The sequence below is a fragment of the Mycteria americana genome, chromosome 5 (assembly GCF_035582795.1).
Source record: "Mycteria americana isolate JAX WOST 10 ecotype Jacksonville Zoo and Gardens chromosome 5, USCA_MyAme_1.0, whole genome shotgun sequence".
In the NCBI taxonomy this organism is placed as follows: Eukaryota; Metazoa; Chordata; class Aves; order Ciconiiformes; family Ciconiidae; genus Mycteria; species Mycteria americana.
This window is the reverse complement of record NC_134369.1, coordinates 28,741,037-28,759,542: the sequence shown is the minus strand read 5'-3', so window position 1 is coordinate 28,759,542 and position 18,506 is coordinate 28,741,037. Positions and strand designations below refer to the sequence as shown.

The window sequence follows — 18,506 nt, the reverse complement described above, 5'->3', positions numbered from 1 at the left end:
GAGGGGAAGCTGGTGAGGTGTGGGACAGTGCTGAATTCTTCCATGTGTTTGTTCCCCAGCCTCTGAAGAATGAGAAAGTTTTGCCTGACTTACACGCAGGCTTTACTCTGACTATAGTGCTATCGTGCAATGCTATCATAACAGGGTTTCTCAGGCCAGCACCTTTTGGCAATCACTATCTTTGCCTTAAGACAGAAAAATTCAACCTCTTGAGCAAATTAGCAAGCTAGCCCTCAGAAATATTGCTAGAGAGCTGAACAAACATTTGGATGCACTTTCTGTGAGTTAGCTAGCAAGGCCCAGCCCCTTCTGCTGACGTCTTTCCTCTCTATCACACATCAGACTTTTCCCAGTGGAGCTGGAGAACAGGCTTCAATGAAAACTGCCTGTTTGCAGCTATATGGAGATTGCAGGCACCACAATCACTATTTCCTCTACCTGACCTGGAGCAGAAACTCCATCATCAGGATAGAAAGGTAGCCTTGTTGCCTAGCAAAGGTGGGATGATTTATCTCTGTCTCTAGATTGGTCCCTTTTCTTTGCTGCACAAGAGAATTGTTTTCAGACTTCCAAGGAGAATGAAGCCAGGCTAGAAATCGGAGTGGATGTGCGAGAGCTGCTCTCCCAGAGAGGAGAAGGAGTCACAGGGTTTCTGTGCTTTTTGTTCCTGTGCAGCGCAGGACAATGGTTTTATCTGCCCCAGTTATAGCCCTGGGGGCTACCTTAGGGACTGCAACTAGCATCCTTGCCCTCTGCGGTCTCACCTGCTTCTGCAAATGCAAGCAACCTGGGAAAGGACTCTCAGAAAAGGACCAAGAAGAGGACATGGAAAATACTAAGCCCAGTGTGCTTCAGCCAGTCCAGCAAGTAAGACACAGTCTCTAATTTACTCTGTGATTTTTCTTTAAATGCAGAGGGTGGGAATGCAACTTCTCTGTTAGGCTACTCAGCATGTGATTTATGCTGCCTATTTATCTGCTTACTGTGTTCAGGATGTAACAACATGTTAATGGGAGTAGGAGTGAGGGAAAAACAGAGATGGGCTCGGTGACCCACAGAATTACCGGAGCAGGAGACAGCTGCCACATTGCCAAAGAGAAAGCTGCTAATGGCAAAAATAGGGGAGGAGTATCAAGCTTGTGATCTAGCTTGACATGCTGCTTAGCTGTCAAGCTAGATCACAAGGGAAATAATTTCCTGAAGAGAGAAGACTGGACTTTACCAGGTGGCATGCAGCATTGTAAAGAGGAGATGACTCCTGCTGGGATCTCCTATAGCAGCTATTTCTCTAACTCTATTCACAATATCTTATGGTTCCTGCAGGATAGCTCACTGTCAACAGCTGGTTTCTTGTGAAAACCATCCCTCCTCCTCCCTCTGCCCCTCTAACTGAGGGGATTAATTATGTGTGAAGTTAAAATAAGGCATTGAAATGATAATAAAATGCAAGTGAGGATCTAGAGTGTGATGACTGGACAATCTCATCACACTGTGAATTGCTTTTTCACTTACTGTAAGAGCAATGTGGAGTATGGATAATGTCAGGCATCCCTGTGTGGTCTGTCTTTCTTGTTAGAACCCAAAAACTCTGATTTACTCCTGAGCTCAGTGCAAGAGAGAGCAAGGGGATTTACAGGACCTTTCTAACATACTTATTAATGGGAAGCTCTCCTTCAAAGGGAAATGTTTGACTGATTTCGTTGGTTGACTATGGTCTTTAGCATGAGCTACAGCACTGGTCAGTCTCTGAAAGTATTACCTGTTGGCTGTTGCTCTTGATGTTTGTCTGTGCCTACGTCCTTTTCACTTTCATCTAGCCATTCAACCAAATGTTATGCCATAGCAGCCAATTCCAAAGGCCAGTGATCCATTGTATAAGAGCCTTTGTTTGCCTTTTAATTATCTGAGCTGCCTATTATTTTTGTATTCTTAAAGAGTGTAGCAGGAGTCCTAATTGAACTTCTCTGTAGTGTTTGTAATTACATATTCAGTCTTTCTCTGGCTACCACTCCTAGGCTTTTAGTAGAAAAGAGCCCTGGCATCCTCATGCTCCTGTTGCAGTTTGTTCTGAGGAAGGATGACCAAATCTACGAATTGTATTGTAAGACCTAGTGCAGATACACAGAATTGCATTACCAGAGCTTCTGGTTGTTGGGGGGTGGGAGGATGGCTCCACTGACCATGGATGAACATATGGACTGAGCTTAGGACTTCTCAAGAGATTACTGCTAATTCTGAGCATTCATCCATGAGCATGGTGAATGTCTCCTAGTACCTGTTTGTATTTTCCTAGGATGAATTTCACCTGCTATTCTGTTTGATAGTTTTGTCATGTCCTTTCCAGGCTCCTTTCTTGTCTTTTCTAACCCATACAGGGGATTTGCCAACTCCTGTGTATCAGGACGTACCATAATGCTGAGATTTTCCAAGTTTACTGTTAAAATGAATGAGAAATGTGTAACTTTGACAGTCATATCACTTTGCATAGCATTTTTTCTAGCTGTTGTCTGGAACAATATTACCCACAGATAACTTTATCATCAGTCTCTTTCTACAAGACACTTTTTGTTGTTTTAATCTTCTAGCTCAGAAACCTCTCAAATCTTTACTTTAACTCCATCCTTGGACTGGACATTTTTCTTTTATACGGCCTTTTAGGAAACATCTTGGGAAAGTGTTAATCTGTTCTGGAGCTTGTCCTCCAGGGTGTCATCCTGCTTGCATGACTGAAATAAGCACTAAGTCACTGTGAAGTCCAATTAAGCCTCCAGTACCCAGCAGCTGTTAGGTTATGGTCCTCACAATACTTCTACATTCATCAAGTTTTGCCATAACTTAATCCAGTGTTTGACCAACGGGATCAAATTATTCAACCTGCCCTCAGTGTATCACTATTACCTGAGTGATTGTATTCTTTTAGCATTGTAGACTTTCTAATTAGAAGTATTATTTCTAACGTTACTGGTTCTGGGTTTTTTTAAAGAAATATGGCCAAATCATAGCAGCTGAATGAACATTCTGTCACAGAAAGTGCAAAATGTTCTTAGTTTGCATATTCCGTGTGTTTAACAATTCTTTCCAATTAAAATAATTTTCTTGCCAGGAACATGGATTCTCCTATGCTGTCACTGTTTCAGAATCAGTCTATATACCTTGAAGGAATGAATCTCAAATTGAATTCTGAGCTTGTGAAGTTTTATCATCTGTGTCTCTACGTTTATAAATTGTCCTGTCAGGACTTTTTTCTGACTACATTAGTACACTCTATGTCCTAGTCAGTGCTTGACATACTTAATTATTGAAGCCTGTCAGGGCCACTGATTCTGATAAACAGAGATGACAAAAGAAAGATGAAGCAAGACTGCATTTTATTCACTTGGCATGTCTCCCATGACAGTGATGCTTGTATTTGCTATAGACAGAGGCTCCCCGTGGACATGCCCTGCATACGTGAGGAGGAAGAATTAATTCGAACATAAAGATACATCTACAGAACAATTAAAAACTGCTGTAAATTTGCAAAGTCTCAGCAAAGCATGCAGAATGAAGATTCTTAAACACATCCAGCAATTGCAATGATCTGGTGCATTGTTTGAGTGACACTGGGCAGGGACACAGAAGGGTCAGTTGCAGCCTCCTTGCTACTTTTAGTTTCTTTGCTTTCACGCATTTTATGCAGTACTATCTGAACTCTTCTGCTCATCTCTTTATTTAAGATACTGCTGCTGATTTGCAAAAGGAACTTCCATAGGGCACTGCTATGTAACTGGATTAGCAGACAGCACTTGGGAACAGAGCTGGCAGCAAAAATAATAAACAGAGGCAGATGCAGTTGGAAGAGGGGGTGGGCTAGTCCCACTGTGCTTGCATATGTCTCTCATCTCTAATTCTGCAGAGCAGACAGACAAGAGGAATATTTAGACCCAGTGGAGCTCTTAGTTGGTGTGTGCTGATGGATTTTCTGACTAAATGTCTGGCTTTCAGCAACTGGAAGAAAAGATTGTACTAACAATGCCTCACATTTGTATGGTGTTTTTCATCCCAAAGGATCCCAAAGTTCTTCATGTGCTAGCAGCACACAGCAATGCAGGCATACTGCTCTGGTGTGATGGTCTGTGACTGGTAGGACAGCAGCCATATACAGCGGCTTCAGGAGAGAAAGAACAGCAGAGACTGACCACCATGGCAGGCACTGTATGCATGTTAGAAGTAATGCCTTTGCAGAACAAAAGCGACCTGGATTTTCAAGCTGTTGTCTGGTGATTGCTAGCATATTTTGCTTGGCTGGTCTGCTTTAATTTTAGAAGAATGGAAAACTGCATTTAAGGTTTGGATGAGTAGCTTCAAATGTCCTATGTATTTTAGGACTGATGAGGCTCACATCTCTAAAAGAGGGATCTCGCTTACAGACCCGCACCGTATGACTGACTTACATAATACCTAAACTCAGCTGAATGCTAGGTGGGGACTGCACACAGTGACATCTTTCTTTCTCAACCCACTCCTCTTTCAGAGCCCTTAAAATTAGACAAGACAAAATCCTATGTTACATAGTGGACTTCCTAAACACTGATGCACTGGCTGCCTTGAGAAGATGGAGTCGCTGACCTAATTAGTTCTTTACTACTGCCAAGTGCATGTAACCACAGTGCTATGATCTCCATAAGCAGAGTATGACTAAAGAGCTAAAGTCCAAGACTGCTCTGTATCTTCAGCTCTGTTTCTTGAGGAACAGGTATGCTCCCTCAGGACATGTGAACTGGGACCACAAAGTCCCAACACAGACAAGTGCTTCAGGGCATCATCTACGTTCATTATTAATAGGAAACAATGAGACTAATGAAAAACTTTAATTACAATTATGAACGTTTTCTGGCTCACCCTTGATCTAAGCTTAATACAGAGTAGGTTGGCAGGCAGTGGGGTTGGAGAGAATCCCACTACACAGTAATCAACCAAAACAGCAGTTTTACTTCTGCTTTTTGTCTTTCTCGTTTTGGAAACATTAATAAAATCTGTTGCAAGGGTCAGGGTCATTTGCTAGTCAGCTTTTGTTCTTCCCCATTGATGAATCCAAATATAAATGAATCAGGAATTATTTTATTCGTGAGCAGATAGGATCCTTTCTTGGGACATAAGGAAAAGAGGACTGTTATATTCCACTAAAATATTTTTCATTGTTTTGGGAGAACAGTAATGCCTTTGTGACAACTTTTGCTTGGGCTGCCTGAGCATTACACCATCTTTCAGGTTCTTCTGCTCATTCCATGTTCACAATTCAGCAGGGAATTGAAATGCTAAGAACAAACTCGGACATAAATCCAAATTTCAGTCTCAGTATAATAAAGGGAAAATGTGTGTCTGAGGGTCAGGTGGAGCTCTGGTCCACAGAGCCAAGAGATAGTCCGAGGGGCTGAAATGACCACTGAATCAGCTACTCTTGGTATGCCATTGCAGGGCTCATTTGTTCAAGCAGTTCTCCTTTGTCTTATTACACCATGGTGGTACTTGCTCCAAGTGACTGTATGATCCATGGCTTTACCTTTCTAATGCTTACTACATACTCATGTAAAATGTTCTGAAATCTGTGGGTGGCTATAGCCTCTTGATCTTGGATTTGACTTCAAATATCAGGGTAAAAAATACCATACCGCAACCACAGCAGAATGAACTTAATGGTTGATTTCTGCGCTAAGAGAAAACACAGACTTATGAAAGAAGGATTAACTGGTACAGAAACAGAGGAATAATCAAACAAAAAGAACATATCTTTTCTTGTTGCAACCAAACATCTGTAGCGGAGTAAATCTGAAAAGACATACACCAAGTAGAAGGGTATCGGCTTTGGCAAGAAAATCTCTGGACATACAGGCAACGGTTTCTATAACCTAAGAAACAACGACGGTAAGATGACCAGAGGCACCGCCTTTTCTCCCTTTGTCTCAGCTCATTTAACATTGAGAGAATTGGAAGAATTAGTCTAATTAGTGCAAAGTAATAAACAAGGTTTTAATTTTCAGTTCAACGTTAAGAAAACTGCAGAGCCAGTCCAGCCTCGAGCACTCCTGAAGTTTCCCAACATTTATGGCCCCAAACCAGTAGTAACTTCACCTGAAATTGTTAACTACACGCAGTACTCCCTGAAGACAACAGAAGAACCAGCTACTGGAAAACATACTGGTTTGGACGAGAACAGGATGAAGATACAAGTCAACGAAGAGCTGTTTGTTCTCCCTCAAAACGGTAGGAGCATTTGATCTTCAGACTAACAATTGCTTTTCTGGGTGTAGATCTGTAATACTTCTGAGCATAATGTGATTGTAGTTAGAGAAATAAATGTGAAAATGAAGACATGGGGCACTTTTCACTCTCTTATCATGAGCATTGTGAGTTCTGTCTTCAATGCATGTGTTTAATAGAAAGTAGTCATGGAGCTCATCAGGACATTCAGATAACAAAGCTGTAGTTGTGTCTGGTTGTAATTTTTTTTACCTAAACATCTTTTGTGTTGAAGAATCTGGCTCACTGGAAGCAGACATAGAAAAACACTTATTTAGTGTAGTTTTATTGAGAGCAGTTGCCAGAGTATGGGTGAAATATCTGGCCAAAACTAGGCAGAGTATCTCCTCCAGGACAAATGCTAGCTGTTCAGCAACTGTCCTTGTCAGGGACATCAGCAGCAGGGGTTCAAGCTTCTACTTTATTTTCTCTGCTTCTTTTTTTCCACTGGTTTGGTGAGATGGTCTTGGCTTGTTGTAATGTGCAGTGAAACCAAAGGCTGACACCTCAGACATTTTTGCCAAACAGAATTCTTGTTTTCCAGCCAGCCCAAAGGGTAACATGCCAAAGCCTGGAACATAAGATTCCTGGAGCCTGAGCGAAAATGCAATGTTAATTATATACATCTGGCAGCATGTCTGGGTTGCTTCCAAACTGATTTTTACCTTCACAGCTGTTCTTTTAACAAGATAATTGACTCTTATGGTTACCACATTAATAAAACCTTCCTGAAGATTTGCCAGAGACACAATGCCATCTGTCATGATTTTTTTTAAGAGAACTCTTTTTAGTTTTTTAAAATTGCTTGAGATTATATTTTGTCCTTCTGGGAGGACGATTGCTACATTCACCCCTCCACCCTGAGACTTGTGCGTATGGAAAAGAAAGTACCATGGGAAGCAGCCGCATTGGAGGAAGAGACAGTCTGAGCCACATCCTTAGGTGTCAGAGAGAAGATTATAGGGTAGAGAGGGTGAAGCATGATGGCTGCATGTAGGCTAAAGCTTTATATAAGTGTGCTGGTGTAAGACCCCCTCTGCACTGCTAATGGCACAGGCAAGTTTGCTTCCTGCTGTGCCTGGATTTCATAACTCAAGTGTTGCTGAAATAAAGCAGGAATTGTTGCGTTCTCCTTTCGATGCCACGTTGAACTGGTCTGGACTGTGGCTGAGATTTTTAGGAGGAAATGTGCTGGTCCCACTATTGTTTTCTGTGTGACCAGAACTGACCTTGCAGATAACAGCTTTTGATGACAAAAAGCTGTGGCTTCCCTTTTAGTCTTGCAACTTGCTTTATTTCAGTATGAAATATGTACTCAGCTTCAAAATCACACATGGCAAAACTGCCTCACAGCTTCCCAAGTTCATTATCTTCAACCTGGTCAAGCACTATGGAAATAGATGTCTTCTGCATGACAAAGACTGTATTGTTAAAATTAAAAAACGTTTAGAGAGGTCTGAACTAATGCAGAGTTGCATAGCAGCTCAAAAGCAGACTCAAGTTCTCATTCCAAAGAACGCAAGATTTAATTCACCAATGCAAGCTAAAAACAATTTAAAACATTATAACAAGTAATGACTGTAGTTTAGACACCTTGACCTAGGCATAAGGTGAAAGAGCAAGTGTGTGAACCACCTTAGAACACAAGGTGGTAGAGAGCAAAAGTCTTGTCCAAGTGCTGTAGAAAGAGCTGAAAGTGTGAGAAAACAGAGCAAAAAGGAGATATGGTGATGGAGGAAGAAGGAACATAAATTATATTCCTGCATACAAGGTGCAGGAATATTAAGACAGTTAGAAAAGTTGAGTCAAAATAGGGTGGATTTGTTCTCCTTGGAAGGTGAAGACCTGCTTGCTAAAGGGGTTATTTCAGTTCCAGGTGTAGTAAAGGACGTGTGTGTCACGGAGCACTTGAACCCCGAGAGGGCAGCCAGCTGTAACCAGGCCCCTGAGCTGCGCTACTCCCTTGCGTATGATCAACAAAAAGCCGAGCTGCGTGTGGCCCTTCTGGAAGGTAAGGGGCAGAGATCTTCCACTGGTGATTCTCCATCTGGAGGGTACAAGACACCTGTTGATTTTACAGAGCGTTCCCCTCTTGCCTTAAAATCAACATGTGTCCCCAGGACCACTGGATGTTTCACCGGTTCTGGGCTTGCAGCACAGAAATACCTGGCAATGTCACTGCTTGAAGTGATCATGCAGGGGCATGGCTTGGGACCAATTGTTTGCACAGATCAAAAGCAGAAGTCAGGAACCAGGATGGACTCCTCCAGTTCCAGACACGGTGCAAAGCAACCTCTTCTTTTTATTTTTTCCTTTGGGGGCATTGGGAAGGGGGTTGCTACCTCCTTCCTCTCTATAACTTTCATTCTTCCACTTGACCCACTCCCTACTGTCTCTTCCTCAAGTCAAGTCAAAGGCTGAGCTGGAGATACCAGACTTATCTTGTAGGCCACTGAGGAAGGTCCCTCTGGCTGCGCCTGAGCCAGGCAGCCAGGCTCTGTGTCACTCTCTGAAGTGGGAACTGACAGCTATAACAGCTTCTCCACTCAGGGCTGGAGCATCATCAGTTCCTCTGGGAAAGTAAAATAAGCTGACTGAATAATTCATGCACAGTGCAGATCTCTTGGAAACCTAATCAAATCACACCCTCTGAAGCCAGATTTGAAAGGGTGCTAAACGGCAGCCACTGCTGTGGGTGGCCTGCCAGCAGCCAGCCCACAGCTTCCCTCCAGGGTGGACACCCGCGCCTGCAGGCTGCCACCCTGGCTCTCCTGCACGCATGCTCCTCCCTGGGTGCCCCACTGCTACCCGCGCAGGATTCGGCTCTGCTCCCCAGCCTCGCTCCTCTGAGAAACCAGGAGACCCCTGTGAACCATGGGACCTGGAAGCTCAGGAGCAGCTGTCCTTGGACTGGCTGCAGCAAGGACTTCAGTTATGCCCACAAAGCCATACTGTTTCGTGATCCCTCGGAGGCAGGTGCGCTGCTCTTGCTGCAGAGAAGGCAGTGCAATTCTGTTGATGCAACTGAAGAGGAGAGTGAAATGCCATTCCCACTCTAGGCTTTTCAACATAAAAGTGATACAAAATTAGGAATCAATGTCTCTTGACACAGATCTTCTGGGCTGTGGGATGGCTTCTGAAGAAGTCATTTACCAGAAGTTGGACAAGCAGAATGTAATATCCATTAGACGTATCCCACACTGGCCTGCAGGGGTGGATGTGTGCCAAGAGGGTGGTCTCTCCCATCTCTGATGTCTGTGACTGACCATCCTGCTTGTAAAGCCTTTGTCGAAGCTTTCTTTGTGTGCCAAGGTAAAAGTAAACGAGAGCTGCCCATCCCTGTGCCATGCTGTGTCTCATCTCATGGCTGCTCTGCATCTTTCAACAGAGCATGTTTCCTTGAACTCAGCTGTTGCTCTCCCAAACACTAACAGAATCCTTCTGCAGTGGCAGAAGGACAAGGACGTTGTGCAGCATGAGGAAAACACCACAGCATGGGCTCACAGCTTAGTCTGCCCTGTGCAAGCAGGGACAGGGGTGATGTCTATGCAGCTGTTTTATTTTATGGCTCTCATGAAATAAGTAATTTAGCCACAGGTATTTCAGGGCTGTCTTTTGTGAGAGGTCCTTACAATCAATCTTTCTTTTCCAGCTATGCATGGCAGAATGAGTGGGGACCAAGACGCTGGCTGCCATTGCTACATACTGGGCACACTGGTGAGCAAGTCCGGTATTGCTGAGGCCCAGACAGAGCTGAAGAAGAAGGTGCTTCACACCCTCTGGGAGGAGGTTCTGCGATTCCCTTTAATGGAGGAGGAGATGCCAGAGGGGACACTGACTCTCACCCTGAGAAACTGCGACAAGTTCTCCAGACACAGCATTGTGGGGGAACTCAAACTGAGCCTTGCTAATATGGAGGAGTCCTTTGGGACGGCCCAGTGGGAAAGGCTAAAGACCCCAGAGAAGGTATGGACTCTGTCTCAGTAGTCCAGAAACTCTAATGATTAATTGTTTGGACAAGAGAAGCCTTCTTCCAAGATGGCTGCATGTCAGTGGGTGGCTTTATTTGTTTGGAGCCAGGTTTAGAGGGGTGATGTGTGGCTGCAAAGGTCACCCAGCACTGCTCTGTTTTGGTCTGTAGCTAACCATTTCAGAAAGCAATCAAAGGCCCATCAACCCAGCCCTTCCATCTACAGCTCTGGAAGTTAAGATGTGTCAAAACTCCCTCTCCTCCTCCCTCAATTACATGATAATCTGACACTGATATCTGTAATTCAAAGCCTATGTCTAGAAAAAGTTACGTGAGTTTCTGTGAATTAGCGATGCGGGACTGTGGTGGCAAGAGCTGAAATACCAGAGAGTGCCTACAGAGCAGGCCAGAGGCACTCTGCAGATCTGCAGAGCTGGGTGTGGGTAGGGCGTACCGTAGCACCCCAGGGAGCCTTAAGCTTGGAGTGAAATACATTGTTGGGAACGAAATATTTGACTGAAAACCACTTATCCTTATTGGGATCAATCCAGCAGTGCTATTCATTCTAGGAGATGTCAAAATATCACTCATTGCATTGTGTTGGTTTTCTTAAACGTCAAAACACCTCCCTTTCCTTCCTTATCCACACCTTCCAGCTGCACAGACAGGGAAAAAGCGGGGAAGGATATCAACAGTACTTGAAGTAGGTACAGGGCATGCTTCATGTGCACTAACTTCTTGCACATTTCCTCAGAAGCCTTTTCCCTGCCATGAACTACATTATTCTTCTAGCAGCAGCAGTACACTTAACAACATGGCAGCAGGGCGCTGCTGTTGTTGCTACTAATACATTGCTACAAACAAACAGGTACCTATTGTACTCTGGTATGGTATGGGGTGAGCAATGCAAAACAACACCAGCATTGTCGCTAAGCATGCTGAAATAAATTATTACCTGTCACCATCAGGGGTGAGGGCTCTCCACTGAGTTGGCCACAGACACAGCGTACAGAGTTAGCTTTCTGATTTCCCATAATGCTCATTTATCTGATCATCACTTGAATGCTAATAGGGCTGGCCACTCTAAAAAAACTCTGGCAGAGAGAGAGGCAGCAGAAACAAACGCGTGGTCTGAATCAGTTTAATAGACTTCAAGCACAAGGCTAAATATTTGCCTAGTAGCTGTAAATTGAAATGACTTCCCAGTGTGCTGCTGTAAAAAGAGATGTCCAAAAGAAATTATTCCAATATAATGATTTACATTCCTAAACTGAGATAGATGGAGCTTCCCCCCCACCGCAATTTACTGTAGTATCTGCTTTGCAAGCAATACCCAAGGAACAGCCTGTTCACAGCAATGGTCAGTTGTCACTCAAGTACACCTGATGGAGACCTGACATACTGGGTACTCTGCTTTGGTTCAGCTTCACAACTATGCATAGAAACAGGGCAGCATTCATTTCTTCGCCAGGCTGACAGCACAAGGTTAACACTAACAGTGCTGCTGAACAGTGCCCCAGTTTGAGCTGAGGATGTGCAGTGAAAGCTGAATTTGCGTCATCTGGGACCTGAGAAAGCCAACCATTGCACAGACAGCTTCTATACAGATCCTGAATCATTCATCAAGAACCAGAGCGGGAGGGAGTGAGGAAGAGCTAATCAAAAAAGAGGAGCTATTTTTGACAGCATCCATCCAGGAACAAAGTTACTGGGCTTTGTTTAAAGCCTGACATTTCCTTGAAAAGCCATGAGCTGCAGAAATTTCATTCCTACCTTCCCAGTAATTCTCCCACACACAAGGGAAGGAGCTCAGAAGGGAGCTTACAGCTAACCAGGTAATGTAATTAGTATACAGGAATTCATGGACTGCTGTGAGCAATGCAAAGTGTAGATATTGCAGACTGATACTCTTATCTTGTCTTCCTTCCCTCCCAGTGCTTTGCTAATGACAGTGATGATAGTGGCTCCTTGCATAGCACCTTCCCTTTTGTGATTTCACGGTGCCCTGCACACGTAACTCATTGATGACCCCCTGATGCTTTTTATCCTTATTGCACAGAAAGGAAGACTGAAGCTCTGGTGGTTGTGTGAATTCACAAGGTTGCAGCACAAAGTGCAGGTTACAGATTTAATAGGAAAAAAAAAAACAAAACCAAAACCAAAAAAAAAAAAGAAGGAAGGAGAAGGAAAAGTACCTCTGCCTTGGTCTCTTCATGCAAAACTCGAGCAGAGACCAACCATTGTACATTTTGGTTTCATGTGGATACAGGCTGGTCAAAAGCTTGATCAGAATATCAGGAGCTAGAAAGCCATAAGCACAAGATGTGACGTGTGTACAATGTGTGTGTTTGTGTGTGCGTGCATGCGTGTGTGTCTGCACGTTTACAGAGCCCTGCCACCCCCTACTCCCCCAATCTCCACTGTATCTATCTGTGCCTGGAGCTACAGGAACCAAATTCTAGCCAAGAGCTATGGAGTGGGACCTGTTGAGATGTAGAGGGGATAAATAAACAAAAGCAGCTTATGACTTGCCTTAACAGTGGTTTTGTATTGAGGTGGTATTTGTATTTGCCCCCCCATGTACAAACACCTATTCTTTTGTAGTGGACATACAGCCATTTGAATCTGCCTCTGTTTGGTTTTATGTGTGGGGTTTTTTAAGATCCACTTAGATTTAGGACAGGATTTATGTAAGTGAAGTGCATATGAGCCCTTCGTTGCTACCTGAGTGCATGAAAAAAAGATTTATTTGGGCTGATTTGGGATTGAATTTCAAGCTTCCTTGCTAATGGCCTCCCACCTGATTTGTGCACGACAAATAAGTCATTCAAACCAGACAGCGATGACAGCCATGTTTTCTGGAGCGTCAATCAGCTCATGCGGAGCATACAGGGGCCTGTCCTTGCCTGTTGCGAGTAACCGGGTGAAAACTTAATTTGAAATATTTATGGCTCACTTAGAAGCGAGAGTGCAGAGCACAGAAATGGCCTGGAGAAGGGCTGTCTGTCCTAAAGCGTGTAAATCATGCTAAGGAGTCCAAAGGGAGTCTATTGCATTGACATTGGCTTTCTGGGACTCTTCTGGGTCATTAACCTCACACTAAACCAGATTTCTGTCACAAGCTCCTACTCATTGAGAGAATAACTGCTCCCCTTTTGCCCCTCGCCGCAGGCTGGCAGCTCTGCACACACCGGCGTGGGCTTTCTCTCCTTCCTCGCTGGCTCCCGAGGAAACGGCGCTGGCTCCCAGGGGAGAGCGATGGTCGGTGTGGTTATGTCCCTGGGCTTCCCCCTCCGGGGTGCTTGTCCAGGGCAAGCGGGAAGGAAGGGGAGAAAGGTCAGGAGGCTAAGAGGCCAATCACTAATGGGAAGAAAGGAATAAGGAAAGAAAAGGAAAAAAAAAAGTGTGGCCCCTGAAGTGAACGCCTGATGGTTCAGAGCATTTTCCCTGGAGGAAATCCCGCGGGGCAGCAGGGAGAGCCGCTCACAGGCCTGAGGGAAGACAGGCCGGGAAGGAAGAGTAAAGTACTGTGCCGAGCTCGTGGAGGATTTCAGGTTGGCTGGGTTTTTCCCATACCAAGTAAGGGTGTCAGAGAAGGTTCAACTCCAGCTCCAGGGTCTGGCTGTGTGGCACAGACCCAGGTATCGCCGACGCTTTCCCAGGGAGCCTACACTCCTGCTAGGCAGCGTGGCCCGGGGTCCACGTCTGGTCAGAGCCTCCTCACAAAAAGAGCAGCTGACACGAAGAGTGAATTATGAAAAGCAGTAATGGAAGTAGGGGACATAATAAAGGGCAGCTAGATCATCTCTCAACAAAGGAGTATCTGACTACTTGCATGTCGTTCAGCCCCAAATCCTCTTCTTCTGACTAAATATTCCACTAAAAGCAGATGTTAGGAAGCAGTCACTTTCCAGCAACAAAAGAAACCCGTAACTCACATGATCGAGGCCTCATGAGCGGAGGAGCCCTCTCAGACATCTTGGCCAGTTTTTTTCTCATCCAGTGTAACTGGAAAGATCTCCTGTACAAAGACAGGGAGACAACTTGGTTGGTCCATGACCTTCCACCCATCACCTTGTACTGTTTAGTTTTCTTAATGTTATGCCCAAGATTGTATAAAAAATTAACCCTTCCTGTGTCTCCATTTCCAGGAGCCGTCTACAGGCCATGGGGAAGTTCTGCTCTCTATCAGCTACCTGCCAGCAGCTAACCGCCTGCTGGTGGTGATTATTAAGGCTAAAAATCTGCATTCCAAACAGCTGAAAGACCTACTTGGCAGTGGTGAGTAGAATAGCAAGAAAACAGAGACTGTTGTTTCTGCTATTATGTAAATTTAGAAAGAAAGTGGGAAGGGTGGTGTTTGACAGAAAAAAATAGATGTTTGTCTTAGAAAGCCAAAGAGATTTGAATAATTTCTAAAAAGTGAAAACCAAACCCACCAAGATCAATGTTTACTACGTTCTCTCTCTCAGTCTGATGTCACCAGTTAAAATTACCTTGCATTCATTTTTCTGCATGCTCATTAATATGGTATCTCTCTCCACTCCCTATACAGATGTTTCTGTCAAGGTGACACTGAGGCATCAGTCCTTGAAGCTGAAGAAGAAGCAGACCAAACGTGCAAAACACAAGATCAACCCTGTGTGGAATGAGATGATCATGTTTGAGGTGCCTCATGAGCTCCTGCGTGCCTCCAGCGTGGAGCTGGAAATGCTGAGCCAGGATGGTGCTGAGCAGAGCCACGTGCTCGGCAAGTGCAGCCTGGGCTTGCACGTCACAGGCACGGAGAGGAACCACTGGGAAGAAATGCTGAGGAACCCCAGGAGACAGATAGCCATGTGGCACCAGCTCCACATGTAGGCTCATCATGATTACTGCCAACCAGATTTCCACCAGGCCTCTGAGCCTGGGGGAATAAGCTGCATTTCACCTTCCACCTTCCCCTCCACAAAGTTGCTCGGCACAGCATTCTTCTTACACCACCTTCTCTGATTTTCCTGCCTCATCCTAGCCCAGGAAACTGTCTGGAAAATGTATTTAAAGGACAATCTCTCACCTAATCAAGTGGTTCTCTCAAACAAGAGATTTGGCTGCCTGGATGATTTGAATTAATTTTATTAACCTGCCCACTGTCATTTCTGTGAGGTCCTTGTTTCTGTAGAGGAGCAGAGGGGACCAAAGGTATCATGGAAATGTAAGCCACTCCTTGGCATCTGGCACTGTCACCCAAGTCCCTTGATGAGTGCTGGCTCCATAATCACTAACATGCAGCAGATGTTTTACTAGTCACTGTTCTTCATAATACTTTACAAGACTGTGAGAAATGAAGATCACAAAACTAACTTTCACTGCAGACCCAAAGTATCAGTATGAAGGAGAGAGTGAAGCCAATGTGCAGTAGATGGATGCCTAGAAAAAGATACAGAACTAAGGGAGAGAACAGAGGGAGAAGAGAGGGTGAGACAGTCAACACTATCATCCTGTGTAGCCTTTGAAGCAAACACTGCCAAACAAGAAGTCAAATACCTTCCTTCACTTTTGTTTCCTGGAGTGTTTGATACCTTGTATTTAGGATTCATGAAAAGACTGCTGAAAATATGAACATTTCAGGATCCTTTAGCAGAACACCTATATCTTCTATCTTTCTACAGTGTCACCCAGGAAGACCCTAAACGTGGACAAAAAGTTATTGTTGATGTTACCTCCAAAAACTTGGACCAAATCTTTCTGCTTACTGCCATCTTTTCTGTTTGGGTTTTTCTGAGCTAGAAAGTTTCAAATACTCTAATTATATTCCAGGCAACATCTAAGACTAGAAAAAAGAAGTGGGATCATTTCATACCTTAGCAGTTGATTGATGGTTTTGGTTTGACAGTTAACTATCACACTCAAATCCTTATACAGCATTACTCGAAGACAACCCTTAAGAACTGCCATGTATTTCATCACTTCCAGACAGAAGGAATTCACTGACCAGACAGACTCTCCAGGGCTTGTTTTTTTGTGTGCACTTTCAAGATTCGACGTGGCTTAAATGTTACTCTTTACTGTCGGTTTTTTGTGTCTAGATGGACTGAAAGTCTGGCATTGGCAGTGATGATGTTATGACCCCATAAGCACACTGCTTGTCCTACCACTTTATTTCAAGTAGTAGACACAGCTTTAAGGGACTTGCATGGGGACAAGGCATCCAAAAATCTAAAACAGAACCATATAGTTTGTAGCACTGAAAAACTCAGAGAACTTAATTTTTGCAGGGTCAGCTTGATCCTCTGTTTAATTCAAAATATTAAGCTAGGCTTTATCTAGTATCCATTCCATTTTGATGACTTCATCAAACATGTCTAGCAGACTGTCAAGTGAAGGCTGCCGTCCTGTTGGCAAAGACAAACCACCAGAACCAGTATCTGAAAACTGGATGAAGCGCCAGGCACAGAGGGCTATGAACAGGGGAATGAAGTTCAGCTGGAAGCCTGAACTTCCAGTCACATGGAAATGTGAGTGGAACTCCCAGTCACAAGTGGTGACTGGGGCTGGTAGCGGCACTGACGCTGTTTAACATTTTCATAAATGACCTGGACAATGGGGCAGAGCGTGCCCTCAGCAAGTTTGCAGATGATACAAAATGGGGAGTAGTGGTTGATACACCAGGTGGTTGTGCTGCCATTCAGAGGGATGTGGAGAGGCTGGAGAAATGGGCTGACAGGAACCTCCTGAAGTTCCACAAGGAGAAGTGCAAAGTCCTGCACCTGGGGAGGAACAATCCCATGCACCATTGCAGGGCTGGGGGCTGACCATCTGGAAAGCAGCTTTCCAGAAAAGGACCTGGGTGTCCTTGTGGACACCAAGTTGAACACGAGCCAGCAATGTGCTCTTGCAGCAAAGAAGGCCAACAGTGTCTTGGGCTGCATTAGGAAAAGCATTGCCAGCAGATCAAGGAGGGTGATCCTTCCTTTCTACTAAGCACTGGTGAGAGCACATCTGGAGTGCTGTGTCTAGTTCTGGGCTCCTCAGGGCAAGAAAGATATGGACTTACTGGAGAGAGTGCAGCAAATGGCCATGAAGACAATTAAGAGACTGGAGCATCTTCTGTACGAGGAGAGGTTGAGAGAGCTGGGACTGTTCAGCCTGGTCAGGAGAAGGGTTGTGGGGGGAACTTATCAATATGTATAAATACCTGATCTGGGACAGGAGAAAAGAAGATGGATCCAGACTCTTCTCAGTGGTGTCCAGTGACAGGATAAGAGGCAAGGGCACAAATCGCAATACAAGAAATTCCATTTGAACACATGAAAAAAACAAATTAAAAAAACCTTTTTTACTGTGAGGATGGTCAAACACTGGAACAAGTTGCCTAGAGAGGTTGTTGAGAGTCTCCATCTTTGGAGCCACTCAAAATCTGATGGGATACAGTGCTGAACAACCTGCTCTAGTTTACCCTGCTTTGAGCAGGGGTGGGTTAGGACAAGATGATCTCCAGAGGTCTTTTCTATCCTCAATGATGCTGTGATTCTGTGAAGAGACTGATAAGGTTGATGCACACTGAAAACTCTGTTATCTTTACACTGCTATTCCCTTTCTAGGTGGTGTAGCTAGGAGTTACAGGATCATTTTGAAGAGAGTGATAAAAACAGCTTTGACCAAACAAACAAACAAACAAAAAAGCAAACTATGCCAATGAATCTTATACCCAATGTTTTAATCTCTGATATTGCTCCACTGGCTAGAGGGGATTTAAACAAAAAGAAAATTGACTTCTTGTTTTGCTCTATGGGTTTTTGTTTATTAACAAAAAGCTGTGGGATACTGTGAATAAAATAGACACGGGGTTGTAGCTGATAGTGAATTCTTAATAGTTGCTGTGTTCATTGTTTGCCTGTAGATATTCCTATAGATTTGGAAGCATTATTTCCATTTAAGTGCAAAACTCATTGTGATGTTGGCCTATTCTACATATAGGTTCCTGGCAGTGCTGTGATTCTTCCTTCTTTTTAGGATAATGATAAGAAGGATAACTTCATGGTATGATGCTGTTTGGCTGGCACTGGAAAGCCTGAAGGGCCAAATATTTGCCTTGCTGCCAAGAGATTTCTCTAGTTCTGCCTCCTGCTTATTTTAATGAGCCTTTTATAACATCTTGGTGACTGTAAACAGCATTATCTGCCCCCGGTGATTTTGGCACACCCTGTAATTAGATAGCAATCCTATAGCATCTAAAGGAATAGCCCCTCACAATCTGATTTTGCTGTGACAAAAT

General features: G+C 44.2%; 1 protein-coding gene across 3 annotated transcripts; it reads left to right on the top strand.

Annotated features, from left to right (window-relative positions):
* Positions 1–355: 355 nt before the first annotated feature.
* SYT13 (synaptotagmin 13) lies at positions 356–16,717 on the top strand. 3 transcript variants are annotated; one of them, XM_075501483.1, is made up of 6 exons: positions 356–867; positions 6,021–6,243; positions 8,156–8,290; positions 9,932–10,245; positions 14,401–14,530; positions 14,805–16,717. In XM_075501483.1, the coding sequence occupies exons 1-6, from the start codon at positions 685–687 to the stop codon at positions 15,107–15,109; spliced, it is 1,290 nt and encodes a 429-aa protein (XP_075357598.1). In that variant the 5' UTR covers positions 356–684; the 3' UTR covers positions 15,110–16,717. The 3 variants fall into 3 exon arrangements, with proteins under 3 accessions (XP_075357598.1, XP_075357597.1, XP_075357600.1); XM_075501482.1 differs by having other exon boundaries at positions 8,150–8,290; XM_075501485.1 differs by lacking the exon at positions 8,156–8,290.
* Positions 16,718–18,506: the final 1,789 nt, after the last annotated feature.